General features: G+C 43.2%; 1 protein-coding gene across 1 annotated transcript in view; it reads left to right on the forward strand.

Moving 5' to 3' along the window:
* Positions 1-25,019, forward strand: part of LOC147021008 (uncharacterized) — a 106,072-nt gene that overhangs the window by 19,060 nt on the left and 61,993 nt on the right. The window contains 2 exon segments of the mRNA XM_085893555.1: positions 2,294-2,457; positions 21,380-21,812. Coding sequence (XP_085749681.1) covers positions 2,294-2,457; positions 21,380-21,812 — 597 coding nt within the window.

Consider the following 25,019-nt stretch of genomic DNA (forward strand, 5'->3'; position numbering starts at 1 on the left):
TGTACTCCAACCTCCGAACTCTCCAGCTCTCCACACCAACTCCGAACAGCTCTCCACTGCCTCCGAGCTCTCTCTCTCTCCAAGCCCGGACTAGACTGGACTCCCTCAACTCTCTTCCTGAACTCAACTGGACTCCATCAGCTCCCAACTCAACTGGACTCCACCAGCTCCCAACTCAACTGGACTCCACCAGCTCCCAACTCAACTGGTTTTCAACGCGTGAACGCGGCCTCTTATAGCCCCAAGGGGAGGGGTTTTCGCTCCCTCACTTTTGACCCTTCACCCCTGGCTGCTTCCGCCCCTGTTCGCCTCCTGATCCGTTCCTGCCGTCAAACGCGGCCGTGTTGGAATCACCCTGCCACAAGCGGACGTGGTTGAAATCACCCTGCCACAAGCGGACGTGGTTGAAATCACCCTGCCACAAGCGGACGTGGTTGAAATCGCCCTGCCACAAGCGGAGGTGGTTGAAATCGCTCTGCCACAAGCGGACGTGGTTGAAATCGCCCTTCCACAAGCGGACGTGGTTGAAATCGCCCTGCCACAAGCAGACGTGGTCGAAATCACCCTGCCACAACCGGACGTGGTTGCAGTGTGGTTGGCGCTGTGGTGGGGATGGCATGGTTGTTGAGATGCTGTTGTGGTGGTGGAGGTGGCGTGGTTGTAGTGGCATCGTTGAAGAGATGCTGTTTGTTTGAAATAAAAGACAGAAAAGAAAAACGGCTAACTCAATGGTTCACAGCCCGGTACACAAACAATGCCCATTATACATCGGTGGGGAATTCTAACGTGGAACACACACATACCGAAATAACTGACCTCTGGGGAACCTGAACGGTGTTCTGTGAATTTTCACAACCGTAACAATATACAGGGTCTCCCTAAAAAAATGACATCATTTGAAACTTGAATATCTAAGTAACTCCATGTCCCAGGCAAACGAAAGTAAAGAGGCTTCATGTTGAACAATAAAAGATTTATTTATCAAAATTCGAACAAGAGATTCATGGGGATGTAGATTTTATAACCGCTTTCTCAAAACTTTCACAAATGTTCGATATGCGCACTGCCTTTGACACGACACACGTCAAGTCAGTGGTCCAGCTCCTGCCAAACACGCTGTAGCATGTCTTGCGTAACATTCTCCAACGCTTCAGTGATTCTCTGCTGAAGTTCCTCCAGGCTTGTAGGAAAAGGGGGTATATAGACCAGTCCTTTCACATAGCCCCATAGAAAAAAATCACAAGGTGTCAAGTCAGGTGAATGTGGTGGCCATTTCAACAGCACATTGTCATTATCACTGGCATGCCCAATCCATCTTCCTGGTAGATTCTCATTGAGATAAGAATTAAACATTCAACTTGGTTTTTACACATTTTGTTAAAATTTGAGATCATTTAAGCGAGAATGAGCTTTGTTATTAGACTACGAAATGATGTCATTTTTTAGGGACACCTTGTGTGTATATATATATATATGTATATATATATGTATATATATGTATATATATATATATATATATATATATATATATATATATATATATATATATGTATATATATGTATATATATATATATATATATATATGTATATATATATATATATGTATATATATATATATATATGTATATATATATATATATATATATGTATATATATGTATATATATATATATATATGTATATATATATATATGTATATATATATATATATGTATATATATATATATGTATATATATATATATGTATATATATATATATGTATATATATATATATATGTATATATATATATATATGTATATATATATATATATGTATATATATATATATATATATATATATATATATATATGTATATATATATATATATGTATATATATATATATGTATATATATATATATATATGTATATATATATATATGTATGTATATATATATATATATGTATATATATATATATATGTATGTATATATATATATATATATATATGTATATATATATATATGTATGTATATATATATATATATATGTATATATATATATATATATATATATATATATATATATGTATATATATATGTATATATATATATATATATATATGTATATATATATATATATATGTATATGTATATATATATATATGTATATGTATATATATATTAATGTTCTCATTATAAACACCTTGTTTTATCTCCTGTAATGGTGACAGCACTAACAAAATTTTCGAAATTGTTGAATCTTTTGAGTTTTGAGTTTCTCTAAAATAACTTCTTGTTGTTTGTTTTTGTAGAACAATCAAGAAGTCCAGTTGGGGAGATACGGTCCAGGAGAAGCTTGACGGTGAAGATGATATCTATTTTGGAGAACCAATCCCAAGAACAAGACTCAAAATACAAGTGTGCTTATGAAGAAAACTGCACAAAGATAAATTTTAAATTAAACAAACACAAAAAGGTGATGGAAAGGCAAATGTGTTATAAGTGTAAGATATGCAGTGTAGATTTTACTTCAACAAACGTCAAAATACACATGAGGACCCACAGAGGAGAACGCCCACACAAATGCTCTGTCAATGATAAAGGTTTGTGTCGAAAAAACATTTTGAAAAGACAGATGAGAATCCATGCAGGAGAGCATCCTTACAAATGTTCTGTCTGTGATAAAGATTTCTCTTATAACAGCAGTTTGAAAATACATATGAGGATCCATACAGGAGAGCGTCCTTACAAATGTTCTGTCTGTGATAAAGATTTCTCTCAAAAATGCGATTTGAAAATACACATGAGGATCCATACAGGAGAGCGTCCTCACAAATGCTCTGTCTGTGATAAAGGTTTCTCTCATAATGGCAGTTTGAAAAAGCATATGAGGATCCACACAGGAGAGCGTCCTTACAAATGCTCTGTCTGTGATCAAGGTTTCTCTCAAAAAGGCAGTTTGAGAATACATATGATGATCCATACAGGAGAGCGTCCTTACAAATGTTCTGTCTGTGATAAAGGTTTCTCTCAAAAAGGCGATTTTAAAATACATATGAGGATCCATACAGGAGAGCGTCCTTACAAATGCTCTGTCTGTGATCAAGGTTTCTCTCAAAAAGGCAGTTTGAGAATACATATGGGAATCCATACAGGAGAGCATCCTCACAAATGCTCTGTCTGTGATAAAGTTTTCTCTCATAATGGCAGTTTGAAAAAGCATATGAGGATCCACACAGGAGAGCGTCCTTACAAATGCTCTGTCTGTGATCAAGGTTTCTCTCAAAAAGGCCATTTGAAAATGCATATGAGGATCCATACAGGAGAGCATCCTCACAGATGCTCCATTTGTGATCAAAGTTTCTCTCGTAAATGCCATTTGAATCAGCACATGAGGATCCATACAGGAGAACGTCCTTACAAATGCTCCATATGTGATCAAAGTTTCTCTCGCAAAGGCCATTTGAATCGGCACATGAGGATCCATACAAGAGAGCGTACAAAAAATCCACACGAAAAGAACAGACAAAAATACACGAACGAGAAAACGAAGCATTCTTTCAATGCATCGGAATAAAAGAAGCCCCAGGTACAACACAAAAAAATGCATAAAATAATCGGCAAAGAGTACCAACGCAGAAGAAGACCAATTTTGAAGTCTTCCCTCTCTCCAATGAACAAAACCAAAGCTTCAAACCAACCTGCAGTGCCGGTATTCCAATATGGCTGTGCAATGAAAAACACCACAATTGGAGATCAACAATGTAGACACCAAAACAAGGAAACATGTAACTATTCACAAGATGTTCGACAAAAATCAATGCATCGGGCCCTGTCACACCTTGACGTTTTAGCCAGCATATGGCAACGTATCAAAATGTATGTAAAACGCTGGCGTTCGCTGAACTATTGATCGTTTTTTTTTTTTTTTAACTTTTTGGCGTATTCATAATGAGTTGGACGTATGCATAACGTATGAGTAACGTACACAGAACGTTTCAATAACTTATAGATAACTTATACCAACGAATGCGTCGCGTGTTGTCGGCGTTCACAACTTATGCCCAACGATAGTCTACCTTCTGCATAGCGCACGGCAGCGTATCGCCGACGATCACGTGGCGTAGCCTATTAAAAGGCTGCCGCTCGATGATTCAAATCATAACCGCACTCGACATCGAAGTGTCAACATCACCGTCATACCCTGTCACACCTTGAAGTTTTAGCCAGCGTATGTCGACGTATGAAAAATTTGGCGAATACGCTGGCACACGTCGAATATGTAATGGGTAAGTTTTGTATACGTTAAGAGCACGCTGAAGCATGCTGGCATATGTCGTAGTAGGCCGAGCTCGTCGACAAATTTTAAGCATGCTCAAAATTTTTCGACGTATGCCAGCGTATGACTCACACATTCCGCATACGCTGGCCATAAGTTGAAGGCACGTGATGCGATTGTTGACACACGTCGATACACGTTACTTGTAAGTTACTCATAAGTCGAAACACATCGTGGTAATGTTTAGCGGACCCGAAACTTATTTCTAACCTATGAGTAACGTGCTTTGAACCTATGTGTAACATATCTCCAACGCATATTGACGTATGTAGAGGTATTTGACGTCTTCCGGACGACCACAGAACTTACTGAATGTGTTTCTAACTTACAGCTACTGTATAATGGCGTATTGGCAGCGTTTAGGGGAATTGGTATATAAAAATGGGGTTCACAGGAGGAACCCCTCAGTGTTCCAGACTCCATGGTGAGTAGGTGTTCATGTCAGCAGTATTAGTAGTAGCAGCAGCAGTAGTAGTAGTAGTAGGTGGTCCATGTCAGTAGTAGGTGAGCGTGATGGGGAGGGTGTGGATGATTATGGATCCTCCTTGCGTCCGCGTCCACTACCATGGCCAGGAGACTTCTTTGCAGCATTCTTCGAAGTTTTCTTCGGAATGACGGTGATGTTAACTCCTCGATGTCTAGTGCGGTTATGATTTGAATCGTCGAGCAGCAGCCTTTTAATAGGCTACACCACGTGATCGTCGGCGATACGCTGCTGCACTATGCAGAAGTTAGACTATCTTTGGGCATAGGTTGTGAACGCCGACAACACGCTAAGCATTCTTTGGTATAAGTTATCTATAAGTTATCGAAACGTTCTGTGTACGTAACTAATATGCTATGCAACTCGTTATGAATACGCCCAAAACTGAAAAAAACATCAATAGTTCAGCGTACGCCAGCGTTTTACATACATTTTGATACGTTGCCATATGCTGACTAAAACATCAAGGTGTGACAGGGCCCTCATAGGTTAGAAATAAGTTTCGGGTACGCAAGACATTACCTCAACGTGTTTCGACTTATTATTAACTTACAAGTAACGTGTGTCGATGTTTGTCAACGATCGCGTAACGTGCCTACAACTTTTGGCCAGCATATGCGGAACGTGTGATTCATACGCTGGCATACGTCGGAACATTTTGAGCATGCACAAAATTTGTCGATGAGCTCGGCGTACTACGATGTATGCCAGCGTGCTTCAGCGTGCTCTTAACGTATACAAAACTTACCCATCACGTATTCGACCTGTGTCAGCGTTTTAGACAAATTTTTCATACGTCAGCATACGCTCGCTAAATCTTCAAGGTGTGACAGGGCCTATACTGAGGTTGTACTTACCGAGATGGGAATGAGGAGGGTGTGTGATGGAGCTTAACTAAGTGCACAGAACATCGTGTGTCAGACCAGCGGAATATGTGAAAAGCTCAACAGATTATCGCATGACATTAGTAAATGACTAATAAAACAACAAACCAGAAAAGGGATCCTTATTCCATTTCGCAACAAACTTTAAAAAACAGGTGTAAATGATGGATACCACACAGGAAAACGAAACAGAAACAAACACAGCCCCAATTATTGCAAAGAAAAATTAAAAAAAGAAATATAAGCAGATATACTCTGACAAATGGGAGTGATAAAACAGCAGGAAGATTTAAAACAGCTTGACAGGACAGGGATTGACAAGGAACACTCACTGGAATGGCAAGGAAGAGGTGAAATGAATGAGGATGAACGAGTCATCATAAATGCTCAAGATCAAGAACACCACACTGATGCCTTTAAGAAAATGTTGGGAATTATGAACATCACAAACAAAGCATTGCGTCTGGATATAGTGCTCAAATACAAAAAAGGAAAAGTCAGCATTTTTCTTTGAGGTTTCAGTTCCCAATGCCTTTGGACGACATGCCACAGAAATCAGGAAAATGACAAAATACCAGGTTCTGAAAAATGAGGTCAAGAGAACCTCAAAATTGAAGAAAGCTGAAATTATGCCAGTGGTAGTCGGCATGAGAGGAATGACAAGGAAACCCCTGACTGAGTACTTGAATATCACTCTGGGAATATCATTCCAAACAAGCTACAAATGGAGGCTGTCACAGGTCAGTGAAGATTTTGAAAAGAGTCCTTGGTACAAGGATATGAGAAGGACATTTCACAGTTTGGTTTATGAATCATGATCCTTCACCAAAAGGAGGTGGATACATTGAGTTCTTGGAACGAGGCGATGAGAAGGACATTTCACAGTTTGGTTTATGAAGCATGATCCTTTACCAAAAAGGAGGTGGAGATATTGAGTTATTGGAGAACTTCCTCCCACCTTTTGAAATTCAAAGTCGATAACAACCAGTGAGAGCCTAAAAATACTCAAACAAACAAAGTAAATGAAAGAAGAAAAGACCAGCAGTTTGAAAATTTACTCGGAAGTGTCAATCAAAAACTAAGGAAACAGAAGCAGACTGTTACAATTCTTCCACCCCAGAAAAAGATGAACGACTTTGGAAAGGGTTTTATGAAAACTGAAAAGAACACAACAAGAAGGTGGAACAGATCCAAAACTTGGAAAAGAAGAAGCAACATCGAGAAGATATTCCTCAAGTGATAATTGCCAAACAGAAACTTATGAAACACTCACCAAGATGCCAAAATTCAAAAGCCCCTGTATGGCATCCCACATTTCTGCTGCTCTTCACAATCACCACATTTAGCTTATCCCAAGGAGGTAACGATGAGGGTAAGAGTGAGGGGTCGACAAGTTGGACACATCAGAAAATTGTTGGAAGTGGTGGGGGATTGTTTACCCGGTGGAGAATAGATCATGGTTTTGGATGGGTGATGACTTGAGATCGTGGTGAACTGGAACAGGTGTCTTCACGACCTGGAGGGAAGAATCAGATTGAAGACAGTGTGGAAAAAAGGAATACGTGAATGGTGGTAAGCAGTGGTTCTGGATTTTAGCAGTTTCACTCTGAAGGGGGTTGATGGTAGACTGCGTGCATCCTGCACATACCTTGGAGAGAAGAAGCATGGAGAGGGTGGAGGGTGCAGGACCAGAAATGAGTCGGAAGAAGATGGAGACCACCGACCTGTTGGTTAAATGATTGTTAATGACACACGATGGTTAAATGATTGTCCCATCGACTCAGCTTCATCGTGAGAAATTCCAATGATCTTGAAAGCCTTTGTTTCCACGAAGAGCAAGATGGGAACCAGCCCCGATGGAAGAGCAGGACTCCATTAAGCTGTGGATGAAAGCCTTGCAGGTGGATCGGAGCTCGTCTAGTTTTGGAGGCCAACGATGAAATGTGGCTTGCCCAAGAGAGATCATGGCTCAGAGTGAGACCCAAGAGTTTGAGTGACTGAACCTCTTCAAGAGGGTTGATGAGAAAGTATATGGATTTGTGGTACGTTCATTGGGGAGAGAAGGGGGAAGAGAGAAAGATGTCAAATCAGTTTGTGATTTTTGGCAAGGACAAAAGGGAGGGAAGACCCTTCTGTCTGTCAGAAGGATGAGGGATGTCACAGCAGAGAGTGGAGACATCAACAAAGAGAAAATGAGAATTTTCCAGCGAGTTGGGGATATCATTGAAGAAGATTTGTAACAAGATGGGGTTGAGAACACATTGGAGGAAGTCCAGCTTTGACAGGAAGAGGAGAACAAAGAGTTCCGTTGAGAGCCCCATGTTGGCTGCAAGAGTGGAGGAAGTCAGTCGTCCATGAGCGGAGTTCGCAAACCGTTTGGAGAGCATGTGGGATGCCAGACCATATCGAAAGCTCAACATATGCCCAAAGAGACGGCTTTGATATGTCTGATATTGAAGGCCTCCAACTATTGTTGAGAGAGTAAAAGCAGCAGGTCCAAGTTGGAGTGACATGGTCTGAATCCAAGTTGATGATTTGAGATGAGGCTTTTGGATAAATGTATGATTTTATGTCAACTGCGATGATGGATTCCACAACATTGCTGATGTTTGGAAGAAAGCTAAAATGCAGGATCCCATGCTCTCACAAACTTTGGTGAATGCCACCTTGAAAGAATAAAATATTTTAAAATCCTTTTCCAGGCCTTTTTATAGGTTTTGCATTAACTCATAAAAGTGCAGCCAAGTGAGATTCAGCTTAAAAGTTCTGCAGTTTAAAAAAAATAAATGTAGAAGGTGAAATCAACAACTTGTCTTGCTTCAACAGTTTATTGAGCATTGCAGGTGGAGATTGATGAAAAACCCCAAAGATAAAATGAAAACTCTGTCAGGATGCAGTCATTGATAATTATTTAGGTCACAAACTTCAGGGAAATACTTTCACGTGTTCAATGAAAGTTGCTGTTACCATTAACTATAGTTGAAGAGTAAATATATTACTGATGCAATCTTCGAGTTATTGAACAATTTCGATAAACTATCTCCAGTCATAAATTCCTGTGTTCACCAATAAAGACATGATGGTTTATGGACAAATGTACATTCCAATCAGATTAATGATTGCAATTATTCCACAGCTGAACAGTAAAAATATTACAGGAAATCAACCAAGAACAGGAATATTAAAATTTTTCTCCAATAAATGATGAACAACACACGTGAGTCATGACACTGCTTGTTTTGACTGAATGTTATAATGCCATCACTATAACTATGTTATCACTCAGAACAAGAAATGTCATAATGTTGTGAGAAATTTGTATGGTATTTTTGTATCAATGTGAATATTACAGTAATAACAGGCAAAATATTCAGTGATATTGAAGAAACACATCATGCCATAAGCGTGGTCAATCCAAACATGCAATCCAACAAAATAAATATATTTCACACTTGAAGTGGGGTTGAAGAAAAAAAATAATTAATTCCGTCTTGTGAAATGTATAATATGGTGCACCAAACATTTTCTGTCATTTGAGGTGATGAACTGATGACATTCATTTCGTCTTGTGTGCTTTTAAATGCTTGTAAAGTTCTCATCTATTGCAAAGCATTGGAATGAACTAAAGTCGATTTGTCATCATGTGTGGTGTTGTTCACCAAGAAGAATCATGGAAGTGTGTTTTAAAACCCCCTCGCCCAGTAACCGGGCAGATTGGAATGTTCGGCTGATAAGCTCGCAGCCGAAAAGCTCAGGGTCGTTGGGGTTGCTTGCCAATATATAACATTATATCCCTATCTTGTCAAGTGATGTACCATGTCCCCATCTCTCACAATGTTTCTTTGTCAGTTACTCATCCCTATTCCTAGAGAATACTGTGTTTGGTCATAAAATACTGCACACAGCTGTGTATTTTCAGAACATCCCACCTTTTACCTTGAGGCTCGAATGTTCTCAGCTTGGGAAACATCTTTACAGGCCATTAAGATGTCAGTAAGCTTCAATAACAAGTACTGTTCTTTGTGTAATCCATGCCTCCTCCTTCCCTCTTTTTCTGCAAATACTTTTGCTCGAAAGAAGATTGGCTTGAAAAACAGAATGAAGAGAAGGAAGTTCACAGTATCTCATCTTGGTGTTGATCTGTGTATTTGTTTGTTTCCGTACACACGTAAATAAGTGTTTCAACTCTCACGTGAACTGGAGTGTTGTTCAATTCCACTGAAGGTTCCAATGATTCCACAAAATAAATTGTCATAGTGAGCAGGGCTCGCAACATCCCGGGAGCGAGCGGAGGGGGGGGGGGGTTGCCGGAAGTCAAAGTGACGTCAGCTGTGGTGATGCGGATGCAGGTGGCCATCTGTAGGAGCAGGTCAGGGGACCGCTGCAGATTCCCTTTCCTGACCCTTTCCCTGTGTCCTGCATTCAATAAAGTCATGTGCCTTGCCTTTAACCTGACTGGGTGACGCCACCCCGAGGAAATTGAGTTGAGTCATTTATTGGAAGCTTCGTGCTTTAACATCTGGATTCAAACCAGGTTGTGGTAATCTGTTCTGGGAAAGCCAAATTGTAGGAAATCCGTGCCAGGTTTGAATGTTTTGGTCCGGGCATTCGAGGGGCGTGTGGAGCTGCTCCGCTGATTTTTGAATCGTAGCACAAGCAATTTAAAGGTGTCTGCTGATTCTTAGTTGGCACATAATCGAGGTGCTGCATTTGGTTGATGCTCAATGCCCTGTGCCTTTGGGTCTAAAGGTGTTGATCAGTGCTGTCAACTTAGTGCTGTAAGATCTGGAATCTTAGAATATCTGTTGAGTTTTGTAACGATCAGGGACCCTTGGCTTCAGGTATCCAGGATCACGAGGAGTGTAGGAGGACTTGACGTCCCATGGGTTAACATCATATCGGTTTTAGGGCTCCTATTTTCTGCTGGACGAATGTATTTATTGCGACTTGAACTTTTAACGATCAATTTGGTTCATTTTCTAAGGTGTTGGCTTAATGGTTGGGGTGGTGAGCTCTTTTCTATTTTGTATGGACATTGTCGAGGATCGTATGAGAGCTAACACACAGAATGCACAACAAGGGGGGGCAGGAGACAAGATCGGCGGGAGAGGGAAGGACAAAACAGTGGGGAACAGAGACATTAGATCGGTGGAAGGGAGAGGGATGGAATGGTGTTCATGGGGTAAACAAGATGGACACCACAGGGACTTTCAGGACCTCACAGTACAGGGAACTTTCAGGAAGGGAAGCAGGGAATTTGAAGGAGGTGGGTTTGGGGTGGATAAACGGGGGGGAGAAAAGATTGTGGTTTTGGATGTGGGGAGACAAGAAGTGGTTTTGAACAGCTGTTTTGAAGACCTGGAGGGAAGAGTGGGATTGAAGAGAGTGTGGGACAGTGTGACCACTCCTAATTTTCATAAATGCCAAGGTGAGCCAATGAAAAAAGCCAAGATTTCACAAGGTTTCAGAAAGGTGATTATAATAGAAAACCAAGACTCCAAGGTGAACAACTAATTGCCAAGATCTTGTGAAAAAAGCCAAGGAGTGGTCACACAGGTGTGGGAGTTTATTCCAAAGCTGGAGAAAAAAGAGAAATGAAAAAGTGAAGTTGAGCAGTGATTCGTGAATTTTGCCGTTTTCCCAGAAGGGGGTTGCTGGCAGATCTTGAGCAGCACACAGAAATATGGGGGTACATAGAGCAGTGGGGGGCGGGGGGGTGGGTGGACCGGGCAGATGGTGGAAGAGAGAAAGACCACCGATCTGCTTGTGGTGAGACAGTGAGAGGATGACGGTGGGAGATACCAATGATCCTAAATGCCCTGGTTTCCACAGCGTGAAGCTGAGAAAGATTGGAGGTGGGCGCACCAGCCCAGAGGGGAGGGGAGTACTCCATCATGCTGCGGCCGAAGGCTTTGCATGTGATCAGGAGCTCAGGTGTGCCAAGGAAGGACTTTGCACAATGAAAGATGCCCAGTCGGCGACTGGCTTTTGAGCCCAGTTTGGAAATGTGGCTTTCCCAGGAAAGATCTTGGCAGATAGTGAGACCCAGAAGCTTGAGTGAAAAGACTTCTTCCAGAGGATTGTTGACAAAGTCGATGGGGGAGGGGGGTTCCAGACCTTCCTTTCTGAGAGAGACAGTGAGTGTGAGATTTGTTCGGATTGAAAGACATGTTCCATGTGTTGGACCAGCTTGTGATTTTATCCAGATCTACAGAGAGTGATGAAGTTTGACCAAAGACATACTGTGAAACTGAGGTGAAGAAGCTTGGGAGAGAGTGGGCAATGATCACGTCAGTCCACCGGACAATATTTTGTTTTCATGATATTTTATTTTCTCTCAAATGTAACCATTTCTTTTTTCTTTGAATCCTTCCTCATTCGTGAAACCTTTCTTGGAACCATTTTGATCATTCTTCCATCTCTGGTTTGTCTGGCTGACAGGAATGCTTGGAGGTATGGACACCTGCCTCGATGCTGTCTTACCTAAGTTTGAATCCTGACCCAGCTATAAACTGTCAACCTGGAGTTGCACAGGCAGAGTCATTCGCCAATGTGTGTGTGCCGTCCGTCGGATGGACATTAAATGGGTCCCATCTGCCGGCATAAGTTGGTGGATGTAAAACATCCCATGGTGTCCTTCGCGAAGAGTCAACGAGCTATCGCTGGCATCCTGAAAAAAATTACAATTTCCTGCCCTAACCAGTAGAGGATACTGTATCAGCGGTACATCCACACCTTCAGGTGATGATGCTGTCCTGCTGCCTTGTGCTGTACACGAATGAAGAAGACTTCTTTGATTCTGAAATATCAACCCCTTTTATATCGATACAAAAATGTAATTTTATCTTCTTTATTGCTGTTCAACACTGTTTCAGATACATTTGTGTGTTTTTCCACCATTATTCCTCTTTTATCCTTTTGCTGAACAGAATTCCCCATTCATAAATTGATCTGTGTCCAACAGGTCTGTTCAGAGGGAGGGAATTTACCTCTGAACTGTCCAATCTGCTTTGATGATCATCCTGACCATACAATGTCCAATGAAGAGCTTGTCTTGCTCGTGAAGGCTCGTGTCCAACTGTTTGTGGCATTTTTGGTCGGACAAAGGGTTGATGTCCTAAAGGTCATCTTTCCCTCTCTTCTAACTGTGGATAGGGATGTCCTTCCTGGTGATTCCATCCTTTCCATGAAATAACATTGGTGATTCGTCAGTGGGATGTTTGGTCACAAGTGAGCAGTCCCTCAGATGGATCTTGTGCTTCGTTTCCCCTCTGATAGTATTCGTTTGGAGAAAAAAACATGTTTCGATGTGTTTAATGAAGAGTTGGTAAGTTATTTTCCAGCACTCTGAACAAATCACAACAACCTGCCTTTACCATCTCCAATCATGTCAGGTTTTCCCAACTGCTTCCTGAAAGACTTGGCCCAGTCTTACATGTTCTGAGCCCTTAAACTCTTACTTGGAGTCGTGGTAAACGAGCAACTGGCTCACCAAGAACAACAATAACAACAACATTTTATGAAATTGACGTCAAATTTCCACAATTCACACACACCTGAACACTGGTATTCTGTCCATTGATATTTTTCTTTTACAACATCTGTTTTGTGTTGATTTTACCTCTTCTTTTGAGGATCTTCTCTCAATCAGAGTGAAGATGATGATAGTGATGGGTCTGAGTCGAATGAGGACGGGCTCACTGTATTGCATAAAGTGTTTCTCAAGATGTTGGATTACCTTTACACAAGGCTTCGTGATGGCTTGATGGGTAAGGTTGAGTCATTTAATTGCGAATTAAATGTTGGCTGGCTTGGCTCAGAACTTGGCTAAAAAATTGGCTGGCTTGAGATCTTCAGGTCTTGAGATTGAGCCCTGACTTTACCGATGAATGAACACCAAGTTGGTTGACTCAGCCTTTCATCCTTCTGATGTTGGGAAAAATGAGTACCAGTTGCTCGCAACAGGGACAATGCATCAGTGGCACATAACCTTCCTCCCTCCCCGCCAGAAAATTATACAGCCCCAGGTTGTACACAAACAAACTGGAAAGGCACTCAGTGGAGTGCGTACCTCCTCCATGTAACACCTGATCCACAAGAACATTTCGGGCCCAATACATTTTTTATATATCACGCCATGCAGTACAATGTCATTTTTGTCCAAATCTCTCAATGGTGAAGAATCACTTCATATCCAAGGAAATCAGACACAGGTGGAGGTCATTCAGCCCATCATGCCTGCTCGAACACCACACTAATTTATCAACACAAGAACCAAGGAAGAAAATGCAAAAAAATGTGTTTAATTAATGAATTTTTGATATTTTTTTGTAGTTTTTGTATTTTTTATTTATTTTTCTTCTTTCTTTTCTTCGCCTCATTGGAGGGGGTATGGGCTTGGTGAAAATACACACAACAACCACATAACACCCCTTCATAAAACCCCACTAACAACACTCCACGCACATGCACACAATCACCCATCAATGCTCAAACGACCGAAAAGTGTTTTCAACATCCCTGTCCAGTGTACACCTCCATCTCCAAAACTTACAGGTGCCTATCTAATTCTAATTTAAACTTATGTCCTGTTTCTGCTGCCACTACTTTCCATGGAGGTCCCCTGTCTTATCACGATCTTAACTATTTTTTTTTTTTAATCTCAAGCTATGGCCACTGGTCCTATCGCTGTGTACTCTGTTGAATAATTGTAATTCATCTTCACTTATTTTATCTCCACCTTTCATTATCTTAAACATCTTGAGCATATCTCCTCGTAACCACCTCCTTTCCAGTGTATAAAGCCCTCTCTCCTTCAACCGCTCCTCATAGCTGATTCTATCTCGGCCTGGAATCAATCCAGTAGCCCTCCACTGTAGCCCTCCACAGCCGAGGGGGTTTTGAACTCGGGATCCTCAGATCCACAAACCCACCACCCTAACCATTAAGCCAACACCAGGCATACGGAAGCCGTTTGTTGTGGGAAGCTTCGACATTGCACGAGAGGACAAATTTTCTCATAATATCGGGTTATCCATTGCGAATCGAAGGCAAACACACCCATGAGATAATATAACGCAATGACGGTATATCATGAGGAGGTTGTAGCTCCCAAAGGGGGCGCAGGCGTTCATGATCGGGTCTGATCGTGCCGTTGACTATTGTGTCGCCAAGGAAGTCAATGGTCTTTTCAGAGAACACACATTTGTCAAAGTTGAATGGCAGGTTCTACTTTCTGGTGATATTTCGGAACTTGTCCAAATTTTCATCGAGCTCCACCTGGTTCTTTCCACACACCGTGACATCACCATGTAAGCATCGGTGTCCTTTCGATTTTCCTGTGATATGATATCGATGATTCGTTGGAAACTGACTTCCCCAGAAGTAACTCCAAACGGAATTCTGCGGAACTGATAAAGTCTCTGACTCTCATCAAATGCTGAATGGGGTTTGTCTTCCTCTGTGATAGGAATCTGATGGTTGGCGCTACACAAATGAATTGTCCTGAAGACTCGGTATTAAGGGACATGTCTTCCCATGTCGTCTCTGTGTGGCAATGGATAGACATCGAGTTGTGTGAATCGATTGATCGTTTGTGAGTAATCAACAACCATCAGTCTTTTATTTTTCTGATTTGATGTCACCAGGACTTGCACGCACCATGGTCAGTCGCTGAGTTCTGTGATTCCTTCATCGAGTCGTCTCTTGGTTTCAGATGTGATTAACTTTGCATCAGTGTTTGAATATTGCTGCGACTTGATGGCGATTGGTTTGAATTCGGGAGATACATTTTCAAAAAGTGAGGATGGCGATACTGTATCGGTAGTTATTACGCTTCCTGTCAAAGGAGGTTTTTCTCTCCCAAAGGGTATCTGGACTTTGGAGTGCTGCTTTAATCGGTCGTGTCCCAAGAGGAGATCTGCACATAAATTCCGGAGTACCAGTAACTTTACAACACGACAGGTGAATCTCACTATGGCGAGTTCAATTTTACAGTTTCCCTGTACTCCAGACTGTAATGAGGTTGAAGCCATGGTTACTCTATTTTTGGCTGGGTAGATCTTCCAGTTATGGTCTTTTACCATTGTGCTGCTGATAAAACTCTTGGAGCTGCCGGTGACGATCAATGCTTCCACCGCATGTCCATTTATCTGGACTTTTACAATCGCTTTTGATAAGCAACATGTTGAAGCGGCCACAACCTTCCCTTCCACCAGCTGCTGACATTGATTTATTTACCTTCGTGACAGACTGGCATACCTAAACGTAATGTCCCTTCTTTCCACAGTTTTTGCAGGTGGCATACCTGGCAGGACATCTGCATCATGGATGCCTCCTCCACCCACTAAGGAAACACTTATCAACCGTGGAAGCTGCAGAGGTGGTTGGAGAGGTCGAGGTATCTGGGTCCTCAGGTGAATTTTCCTCTTCCCTCATTTCATGAGTCTCTTCTCGTGTTCCCATGGTCGCAGAATTTATGAAGAAAACAGGTGGACCGTCAGACTTGAATTGTTTCTGGGCCACATCGATAGCCCGGACTTGGTCTAAAGATGTTTGGAGGTCCAGTGTCACATTTTCCAGCAGGTTCTGTCATATCCATGCAGACTGCAGTCCATGTCGAAATACCTCTCGGGTCCCATCACCTCCATTCTGCTTGACAGACACCCAGGAAGTTACAATCTTTGTGTGACCATCTCAGACGTTGTATGTATTGGTCTCTCGTCTCACCAGCCCTCCTGCTTGTGTGTGGCGAGAAGGTGTCTTGTATGGATCTCGTTCCTCGGCTTCATGTTGAGCACCCGGAGCACGTCGATGGCAGCGTCGTATGTTCATAGACCGAAGGTGAGACCTGATTTATAACGGTGTTCACCCTGTCCAGATGTAGATCCTCGATGACTGTAAGAAAGTTCGAGAAGGTGCAGAACCAATGATGTCATCGCATCTCCCCTGGGCTTGTGTTTGGGTCCACATCGAACTTCTCCAGTTTATCGTGTTTATCTCACTCGATTGAAACATCGACAACAAATACAAACAAGACACATTAATAATCATCTTCTTCTTCAGTTTCACGACAAATTAAAACCTGTGACACCGCAGTGATAATTCAGAGTAAAACGACACTATTCCTGTTCATCAACAAATAAAAATACCTGTAAAACCTCCTTCCACAACCACAACCCTCCTGTAACCAATTTGATCAGTTTTTACCACGGAAAATGATGTTTTAACATTTGTTTGACTTTTTTAATCTGGGAGGAGTTCCATCCACGACACGAGTCAGTCAAGTCGTGCTGACCAAGATGGCGCCGGTCACGTGACCTCGAGCTGACAGCGGCTACACTTTTTCCGGGCTATGAGCACTCTGGGTATTTTCAGTTCAGTGGTCCAGGTGATGTCACGTCCGGTAATCACCCGAACCCGGGGGGGGGGGATAAACCGGAACGGAATCCCACAGGAAAAATCCACAACGTTGAATCAGGTAAATTATACCAACTTAATGTCCGTGAAAGGGAGAGTGAGAACCCACAACGTTCATGTCAATCGATGATTGATGAAACCGACCGAAAGGTAATTACAAAGAGGGATCACCCGTGCACCATGAACATTGAATGGAGTGGTAACATGGCCGATCTGTGGCTTCAATTGTTCAAATGAAACCAACTGGGCGATGAGCAGCGAACAACGATGGTGGAGATCAACGATGAGAAGGACAAAAGTGAGCACGAGGATGAAGAAGAAGAATGAAAGGACGATAAAGAACTTCCGGGTCGTTGTTCCTGCAAACCTCGTGCAGAACCTCGAACCGAGATCCTCGTGGTCGGGACGGGACGGGACTGATGGGAAGAGGTATTTTGGGAATTCTTATTTAACACTAAAAACGGGAATTTAAATATAAAATAATATTATGTTTCTTGACGACGTCGATGAAGGAAAGTTAAAGGAGTTTTTATTGAATGTTTGTTGAGGTGTTTGATTGTTAATTTAATGAGGTGTTTTTCACTCCTTTTGTTTTATTCACCACATTGTGTTATAATCACAACATCACAAAACTTCCTACAACGATAATTAAACCTCATTATTATTTTTAACAACAAAACCACCAGAAACCTTTTATAATTGACTTGTATATCCAATTTTATCTCTAAATGAGGAGAAACGAGGGAACGAGGTTCGATTACCGACTTTACCTGTTCCGTGGGATTTTTAACGTTCATAATCTGAATGGAGATGAAAACCCTGATTAATAATCTATAAACTCAAAAAGATCGTGTGGGTCGAAAATGTAACATTCCTCGTTAACCTTCCACCGACATTCCATCTCAGTGAAATTGGATTCCACAGGGAAATTATTCAGGAATTCGAGAACTCGGAGGGAAAGTGTTACCCCGCCCCCCGCCACCTGTATCGCTCTGCACCCGCCTCCCCACCCCCATCAGGAACCTATACATCTCCCATTGATGCACTAATCCCTTCCGTGTGGTGTCTGGAATGTGTTTGTGAGATGACGGTGTCAGACTTGTTGAACCAGGATATTTATCTTCTCGTAAAGTGTAAATTCATGATGTATTTGTGAGAAAGTTCAAGTAAAAGTAAATTGAGATATTTGTTTGTTCTTCTCTCCACGTGTGGGTTTCACAAGGTGGAACGGAGCCCTCCAGGTGTGTGTTTAATATGTGTCATCACTTCAATATGTGTGTTTATATTCACCACTTCGGTGTGGATGTATGTATGGAATATTGTCGAGGCACAACACACAACACGCAACAAGAGGGGCGGGAGAGGGAAGGACAAAACGGTGGGGAACAAAGACATAAGGAGATCTGTGGAAGGGAGAGCGATGGAACATGTGGTATACAAGATGGACAGGACAGGGACTTTCAGGAAGGAAAGCAGGGAATTTGACGGAGGTGGGTTTGGGGTGGATTAATGGGGGTAAAAAATCGTGGTTTTGGATGGGGGAAGATGAGAGGTGGTGTTGAACAGCTGTTTTGAAGACCTGTGGGCAAGAGTGGGATTGAAGAGAGTGTGGGAGTTTATTCCATCATCTGATCGAGCGAACTCGGGCATAGTTTATTCCAAAGGTGGGGAAAAAGAGGAAGGAAAGAGTGAAGGTGAGCAGTGATTCTTGATTTTGGTAGTTTTTATCAGAATGGGGTTCCGAACGGATCTTGAATGTCTTGAGGAAATAATGGGGTGGTGGGCAAATCGCAGACAGAGCCCAGAGGGGTGAGACCAGAGAGGGGACAGTGGAAGACAGACCACCGACCTGCCTGCAGTTAGAGAGTCGATGAGAGGCCCAAAGATTCAGCTTCACCTCAAGAGATACCAATGATCCGAAATGCCTTTGTTTCCACAGCATGAAGTTGAGAAAGGTAAGAGACAGGAGCACCAGCCCAGAGGAGAGAGCAGTACTCCATCAGGCTGTGGCCGAAAGCTTTGCATGTGGTCAGGAGCACTTTTTCTCTCCAAGGAGCCTTTCTGTGTTTCAGGATGGGACAGACAGACAACAAGAGCCTATTATTGGAAAGAGATGGTGGGGCCAGGGCCGGATTTAGGGGCAGGAGACCCAGGGGACCGCCTGGGATGCTGGCTTTGTGTGAGCCAGCCAGGAAGATATAACAGGAATGAACAATGAAATTAGCACAGGAAGTAGAAACTCAGATTTAAATCTATCATGTCTGTGAAACATCAACACCTCCATTCAGATTAAATAAATCCATCAAACTAACGACTCAATTTAATGGGGATATTGGGAATGGGGATGGGAGAGTGGTGATGAGAGAAGTGGGGCAGGTACAGGGATATCAACAGGGAATGAAGTAATGAATGATTTGGTGGCTGGGATAAGGTGGGTGGGCGTCGACTGTTTTGGGGTGAACAATACACAACATCAATCCTACAGTATCCCATGACAAGACCCTCACTTCCCCTTCACCACTTCCTTCCCTGACTACCCCTTCACTACTTCATGTAATCACTTCCCCTCACCACCACCTGCTCTCACCACCACGTGTCCACAGCCTGCCCACATGATCCCCTTACCACTGCCTTCCCTCACCACCGACTCCCCCCTGCCTGCCCTCACTTCCGACTCACCGCTGCCTGCCCTCAGTTCCGACTCACCGCTGCATGCCGTGACTTCCCGCTCACCGCTGCATGCTGTGACTGCCCGCTCACCACGACTTGCCCTGACTGCCCACTCACCACTGCCTTCACTGCCTGCTCTCACCACCCCATATCCCTCATAAGACATTCACATGTTGAACAAATGGAGAGGGGGTTCCGAAGACGACTCTTGTGTGGAGCATCATTTCATCTCGGGCCGGCCCTGGGTGGGAGCAGTTGCCGATTTTGAAGTATTTGAACTCACACTGAATGAAGGCAAATTCATGAATTCATTCATTGTAAGCATGTGCCACAGTGCATCGCTGCATCCACTTTCCACTTGTACTCCAGGGGCCTCCATCTACCCACCCCACTGCCAAATTCCTGGCCCATCCCCTTCACTTAAGGATAGGATATTCCAGACACCCCACCCAAGGGACACCTCAGATTAACCCGAGGAGACTCGGCTGTTGGACGACACCTCAGCACCACCACAACACACACAACAGTGAGTTTTGTGGTGGCCAGAGTGCAAATACTGCCATCAACCTCTGAGGAAAGGTAAGCAACTGAAGGAGGATGTCCGCAGATGCAGTTGCCACCTGATATGGATGGTTGTTGGATCACAAGGAGCTCCTCTGCCCTTTTGGCAGGTTCTGTATTTAATCCTGCTGGGTGTCCATGAAAGGGAAATTAGAAAGAAGAATAGGAATAAGAGGTTCTTCCCCACCATGGCTTTTCTGCTTGTTATCCTCTGCCAACCAACGAAGTTGGCAGCGGATATAGAAATGGGTTCCGTCTGTCCGTACATCCGTCCGTCCGTCACTTTTCGTTTCCGGAGCTTTACTGCAAATCCCCTCAAGATATCTTTTCAAAATTTGGTACACATATCAAGTAAGTGGTGAACTCGTGCCTTTTAATGTTTACAGATTAAAAAAAAAAAATAATGGCGGGGGAATCGAAGACTTTGTCTTCAACGGATGCTGGTTTTGTCCTTGTTTTGTGTCGCCATGGTGTAACTGTTGATGCATTACCTTGTTGTCTTTGGACATTGATTATATGCTTTTTGATGAAACGATAATGAGGGTGGGAGCGGTGGGGTTGCACTTTCATTTTTTGTTCTTTCATTTTGTTTGTGGTGGCTGCTGGTTGCATCATTGCTGCGAGTGTTGCTGTGCTGCAGATGTAGTGCCCCCTGTATTTTCAAGAAGAAATTTGGAATTTGGCCAGCATGCCAGTGATAGCTCGCCTCATCTTCGAGAAAGACTCCATGGGATCTTTAATGCCCACCAACTCACGCTGTGAAAGAGGATGCCCAGTTGAACGTTCATCTGGCTGGACGGCACACGCATTGATCCCTTTCCCTATCTGTCAAACACCACGGTGACAGTTCATTGCCGCGTTGGGATTCAAACCCAAGCGAGACAACTCGGGGTCAGTGTGTCTTCCTCAAGTTCGTCCTGCCAGCACACATGGGGTGAACAAACTGACTGCAAAACCGTGAATTGATTGGATAAGATACAGAGTGAAGAGAACAATATGTATAACCTTTTCTTTGTTAACAGAAGCATTTTGTCCCTGGCAGGTCATCGGTGAAATGGACAACTTCTTGGAATGGCTCCAATCACAAGGTCTGAGAGCAGAAACAGCCCAAGCAGTGATCAATATACTTGGAATTGAGAATGGGAAGGTTCTTCGAGTTTGCACAGACTCTGATGCATTGCGAACAGAGCTCCTCTCTCTCGCCAAAGAGAAGTTTAAGTTTGCAATGTATGCCGACTTCTGTAAATTTGTGGAATCTTTTTTCAAGCCGCAGGTTGTCCAGCTTGCAGGCTCTTCTCTCTTGGGAAGTCTCTTCATCAACTTGGAGAATGTTACTCGAGAACTTTCCAGTTTCTGCAAAAAGTTTATTGGATTCCAAAATGTGCAGCTGGAAAATATTCCTGGTTTCCGGGGAATCGGTTTCAGTGATGTCTGCAACCTCCATGATCAGGATGACGGATTAACATCTGAGTCTGGTATGTCACTATTTTATACACTTGAGCATGTCAAGAAATACCATGAATGTGTTTTTTCTTGTAATTTATGGAATCTCATTTGGAACAAGTTTTTGTTGAAAATGTTTAGATTCTCAATCCACAGTGAATGTTTTTTTTTTTATGAAAAAAACATTTATTTTTTTTGAAAAAATTGTCAAAGCTTGTGTGAGAGCGAACACACAACACACAGCAAGATCTGTGGAAGGAAGAGGGATGGGGTGGGGAACATGGGGTAAACAAGATGGACACCACAGGTACTTTCAGAACCTTACACGACAGGGAACTGTTGGGAAGGAAAGCATGGAATTTGATTGGAGGAGGTGCATTTGGGGTGGATTATCGGGGATGGTAAAGATCATGGTTTTGGATGGGGGAAGATAGCAGGTGGTGGTGAACAGCTGTTTTAAAGACCTGGAGGGAAGAGTGGGATTGAAGAGAGTATGAGAGTTTGTTCCAAAGGCAGGAAAAAAGTGCAATGAAAGAGTGAAGTGAGCAGTGATTGGTGATATTGGTAGTTTTGCCACAAGGGGGTTGCTGGCGGACCTAAAGCACCCTGCGAAACACAAGGGGGGGATGGGGGAGGGGTGACATATCGCAGACAGAGCAAGGGGGCGAGACCAGAGAGGAGACGGTAGAAGACAGAAAGACCACTGACCTGCCTGCGGTGAGAGGCCCAAAGATTCAGCCTCACCATGGGAGATGCCAACGATCCGAAATGCCTTGGTTTCCACAGCGTGAAACCGAGAAAGGTGAGAGTCCGGAGCACCACCCCGTAGGGGAGAGCAATACTCCAGCACGCTGCGGACGAAAGCTTTGCATGTGGTCATGAGCTCAGGTGTGTCTCGGAAGGACTTTACACAATGGGGGGTATGCATTCAGCGACTGGCTTTGGAGGCCTGTTTGGAAATGTGGCTTTCCGAGGAAAGATCATTGCAGAGAGATCACTTCCGGTTCCGGTTTTGAGCGGCAAGAGGTCTCCTTCGGGGCTCCCTGCTGACATTCTCAAAGTTAAGTTCCGGTTGTTATTTGTCCCGTTTTAACTGTTTAATTTTCTCACCTACATGTTAATGTGTGTTCCTAGTTCGGTTTTGTTTCAAAAATCGTGCTATTTTGTGAGTATTTATGTCGACGTTCTTACCTGGTGTTTGAGGCCTAGTCCTAGGCTTGAGGCCTACCGGTTCCACTTGGTGTTCGATCGTTTTTTTTTTTTTTTTTGTTTGTTTGTTTTTCTCCCCATTGCCTTCAATTTCTATCCTCCCCATTACCTTCAATTTTCATCCTCCACACTTTCCAAACATCCCCCATTCTCCCAACTAATCTCTTTCTTATCTCAAAAAAAAAAAAAAAAAAAAAAAAAAAAATACCCAACAACAACAACAACAACAACACGCTCACCTTCTCCCGATTCTGCTACTTCTTCTTCCTCTTAACTTCCTCCTCGTCTTCCTCGATTTCTTTTTTTTTTTTTTTTACATTTCCATGACCTAATCTGTTGAACTCTCTCATACATTAATATTAACAACAAAAACGATCTTATGATGCTTCATCTTCCTCTCTCTCACATGTGGTACTCTTTACTGTTTCACAATGCACTACTCTTCTGCTATTTCAACAGACTGCTTTCATTTCGACCTCTCCTTCATTCCTTGCCTAAAAAATCCAACTATTACAGCGCTTCTTCTCTCCATGCTCTGAATTCGCCTTCATTGCATCCATCAAGAATTGTGTTAAATCGCATCTCTGACCTAAAACTTTTAAAAACCACAGTTTGCCATGGATGCTCGCTTTCCATCAACCATTCTTTTTCCAACTTCAGTGCCAACTCACCCCCTCACCCCTCACTCTCACTCTCAAAGCAACCATCCCACTCTTCTCCCTCCAAGCCTCCCTCTCACCTCTTTCAAAATTCCCCCCTCACCTTTCTCCCACCTTTCATCCCCCTCACTCTTCCTTCTCTAAGTTGCCCCCCCTCTCATCCACCAACCTGCCTCCCTCTCCACTGCCCTCTCACCTCCATCTCTTCACTCCACCTCCTCAAATACTCAACTGCCATCTTCCTTGTCTCTTGTCCCCCCTCTCTCCCAGCACCACAGAGCCTTTTCTCCTCCTCATTCGGCCCCTCCCCTCGCTATTCTGCAATACCCCACACTCCTTCAGCAACCCTCCTTACCTCCCCCTCGTCCCTCGTCCTACCCTCCCCCGCCCCTCCACCTCCTGCACCCAAATCCTCCTCCCTACCTCTTCATTAAAAGTGTGGACCTCAAATATCCGGGGCCTTCGCTCAAACCTTTCAGATCTTTCCATGCAGGTTGCCACTGACAAACCAGACATTATCTGCCTAACAGAAACTTTCCTCTCCCAAGACGTGTCTGACTCCCAAGTATCTCTCCCTGGTTACTCCCTCTTACGGTATGACAGACCTGAGCCTCGTCCTGGTGGAGGTGTTGCTCTCTTCATCAAAGACTCTATTCCTCACTCTCCCTGCACTGCTCTCACTCCCCACACCCCCAGGAATACCTCTGGCTTCGGCTTCCCCTCCACTCCCACCTCATGTTTATATGTGTACTGTACCGTCCACCGAACAGTGATGACTCCATCTACACCTCACTCTCCGAAAACATGGACCATCTTCTATCTTCTCATCCAAACTCTCTCTTCCTCTTATGTGGCGACTTCAATTGTCATCACGCCAGTTGGCTAGGTGTGGGTACCTCTCTCACCTGCCATGGGACATCAGCAAAAGCTTTCTGTGACTCATTGGGACTGACTCAATCGGTCAACTTCCCGACCCGGATCTCAACCAATGGTACTCCATCTCTTCTGGATCCGATTTTGACAAATTTCCCTGACAATATCTGCTGCTCTTCCTTCGCTCCAATTGGTTCTTCTGACCACGTCCTTGTTAAAGTGGACATCTCTCTGGCTGTTATCAGAGAACCACCTCACCGCCGTCGAGTCTGGCATTTCACTCAAGCCGACTGGCAGGGTCTCCGAGCAGCCATCAAACTTACAGACTGGTCTCCTATCACTACTTTCTCAAACATCAACTCATCCTGGGAATTCTTTCAAAGAAACTTGCTCTCCCTCATGCACAGATTTATCCCCTCTCGTGTTCAGTTGTCTTACCCTTCCTCCCGCCCTTGGTTTACTGAAGCTTGTGGCGAGGCAGTTGTCCTGAAACAACTT

This window comes from Eptatretus burgeri, chromosome 8 (genome assembly GCF_056783735.1).
Source record: "Eptatretus burgeri isolate ZD-2024b chromosome 8, Ebu_testis_v1, whole genome shotgun sequence".
In the NCBI taxonomy this organism is placed as follows: domain Eukaryota; kingdom Metazoa; phylum Chordata; class Myxini; order Myxiniformes; family Myxinidae; genus Eptatretus; species Eptatretus burgeri.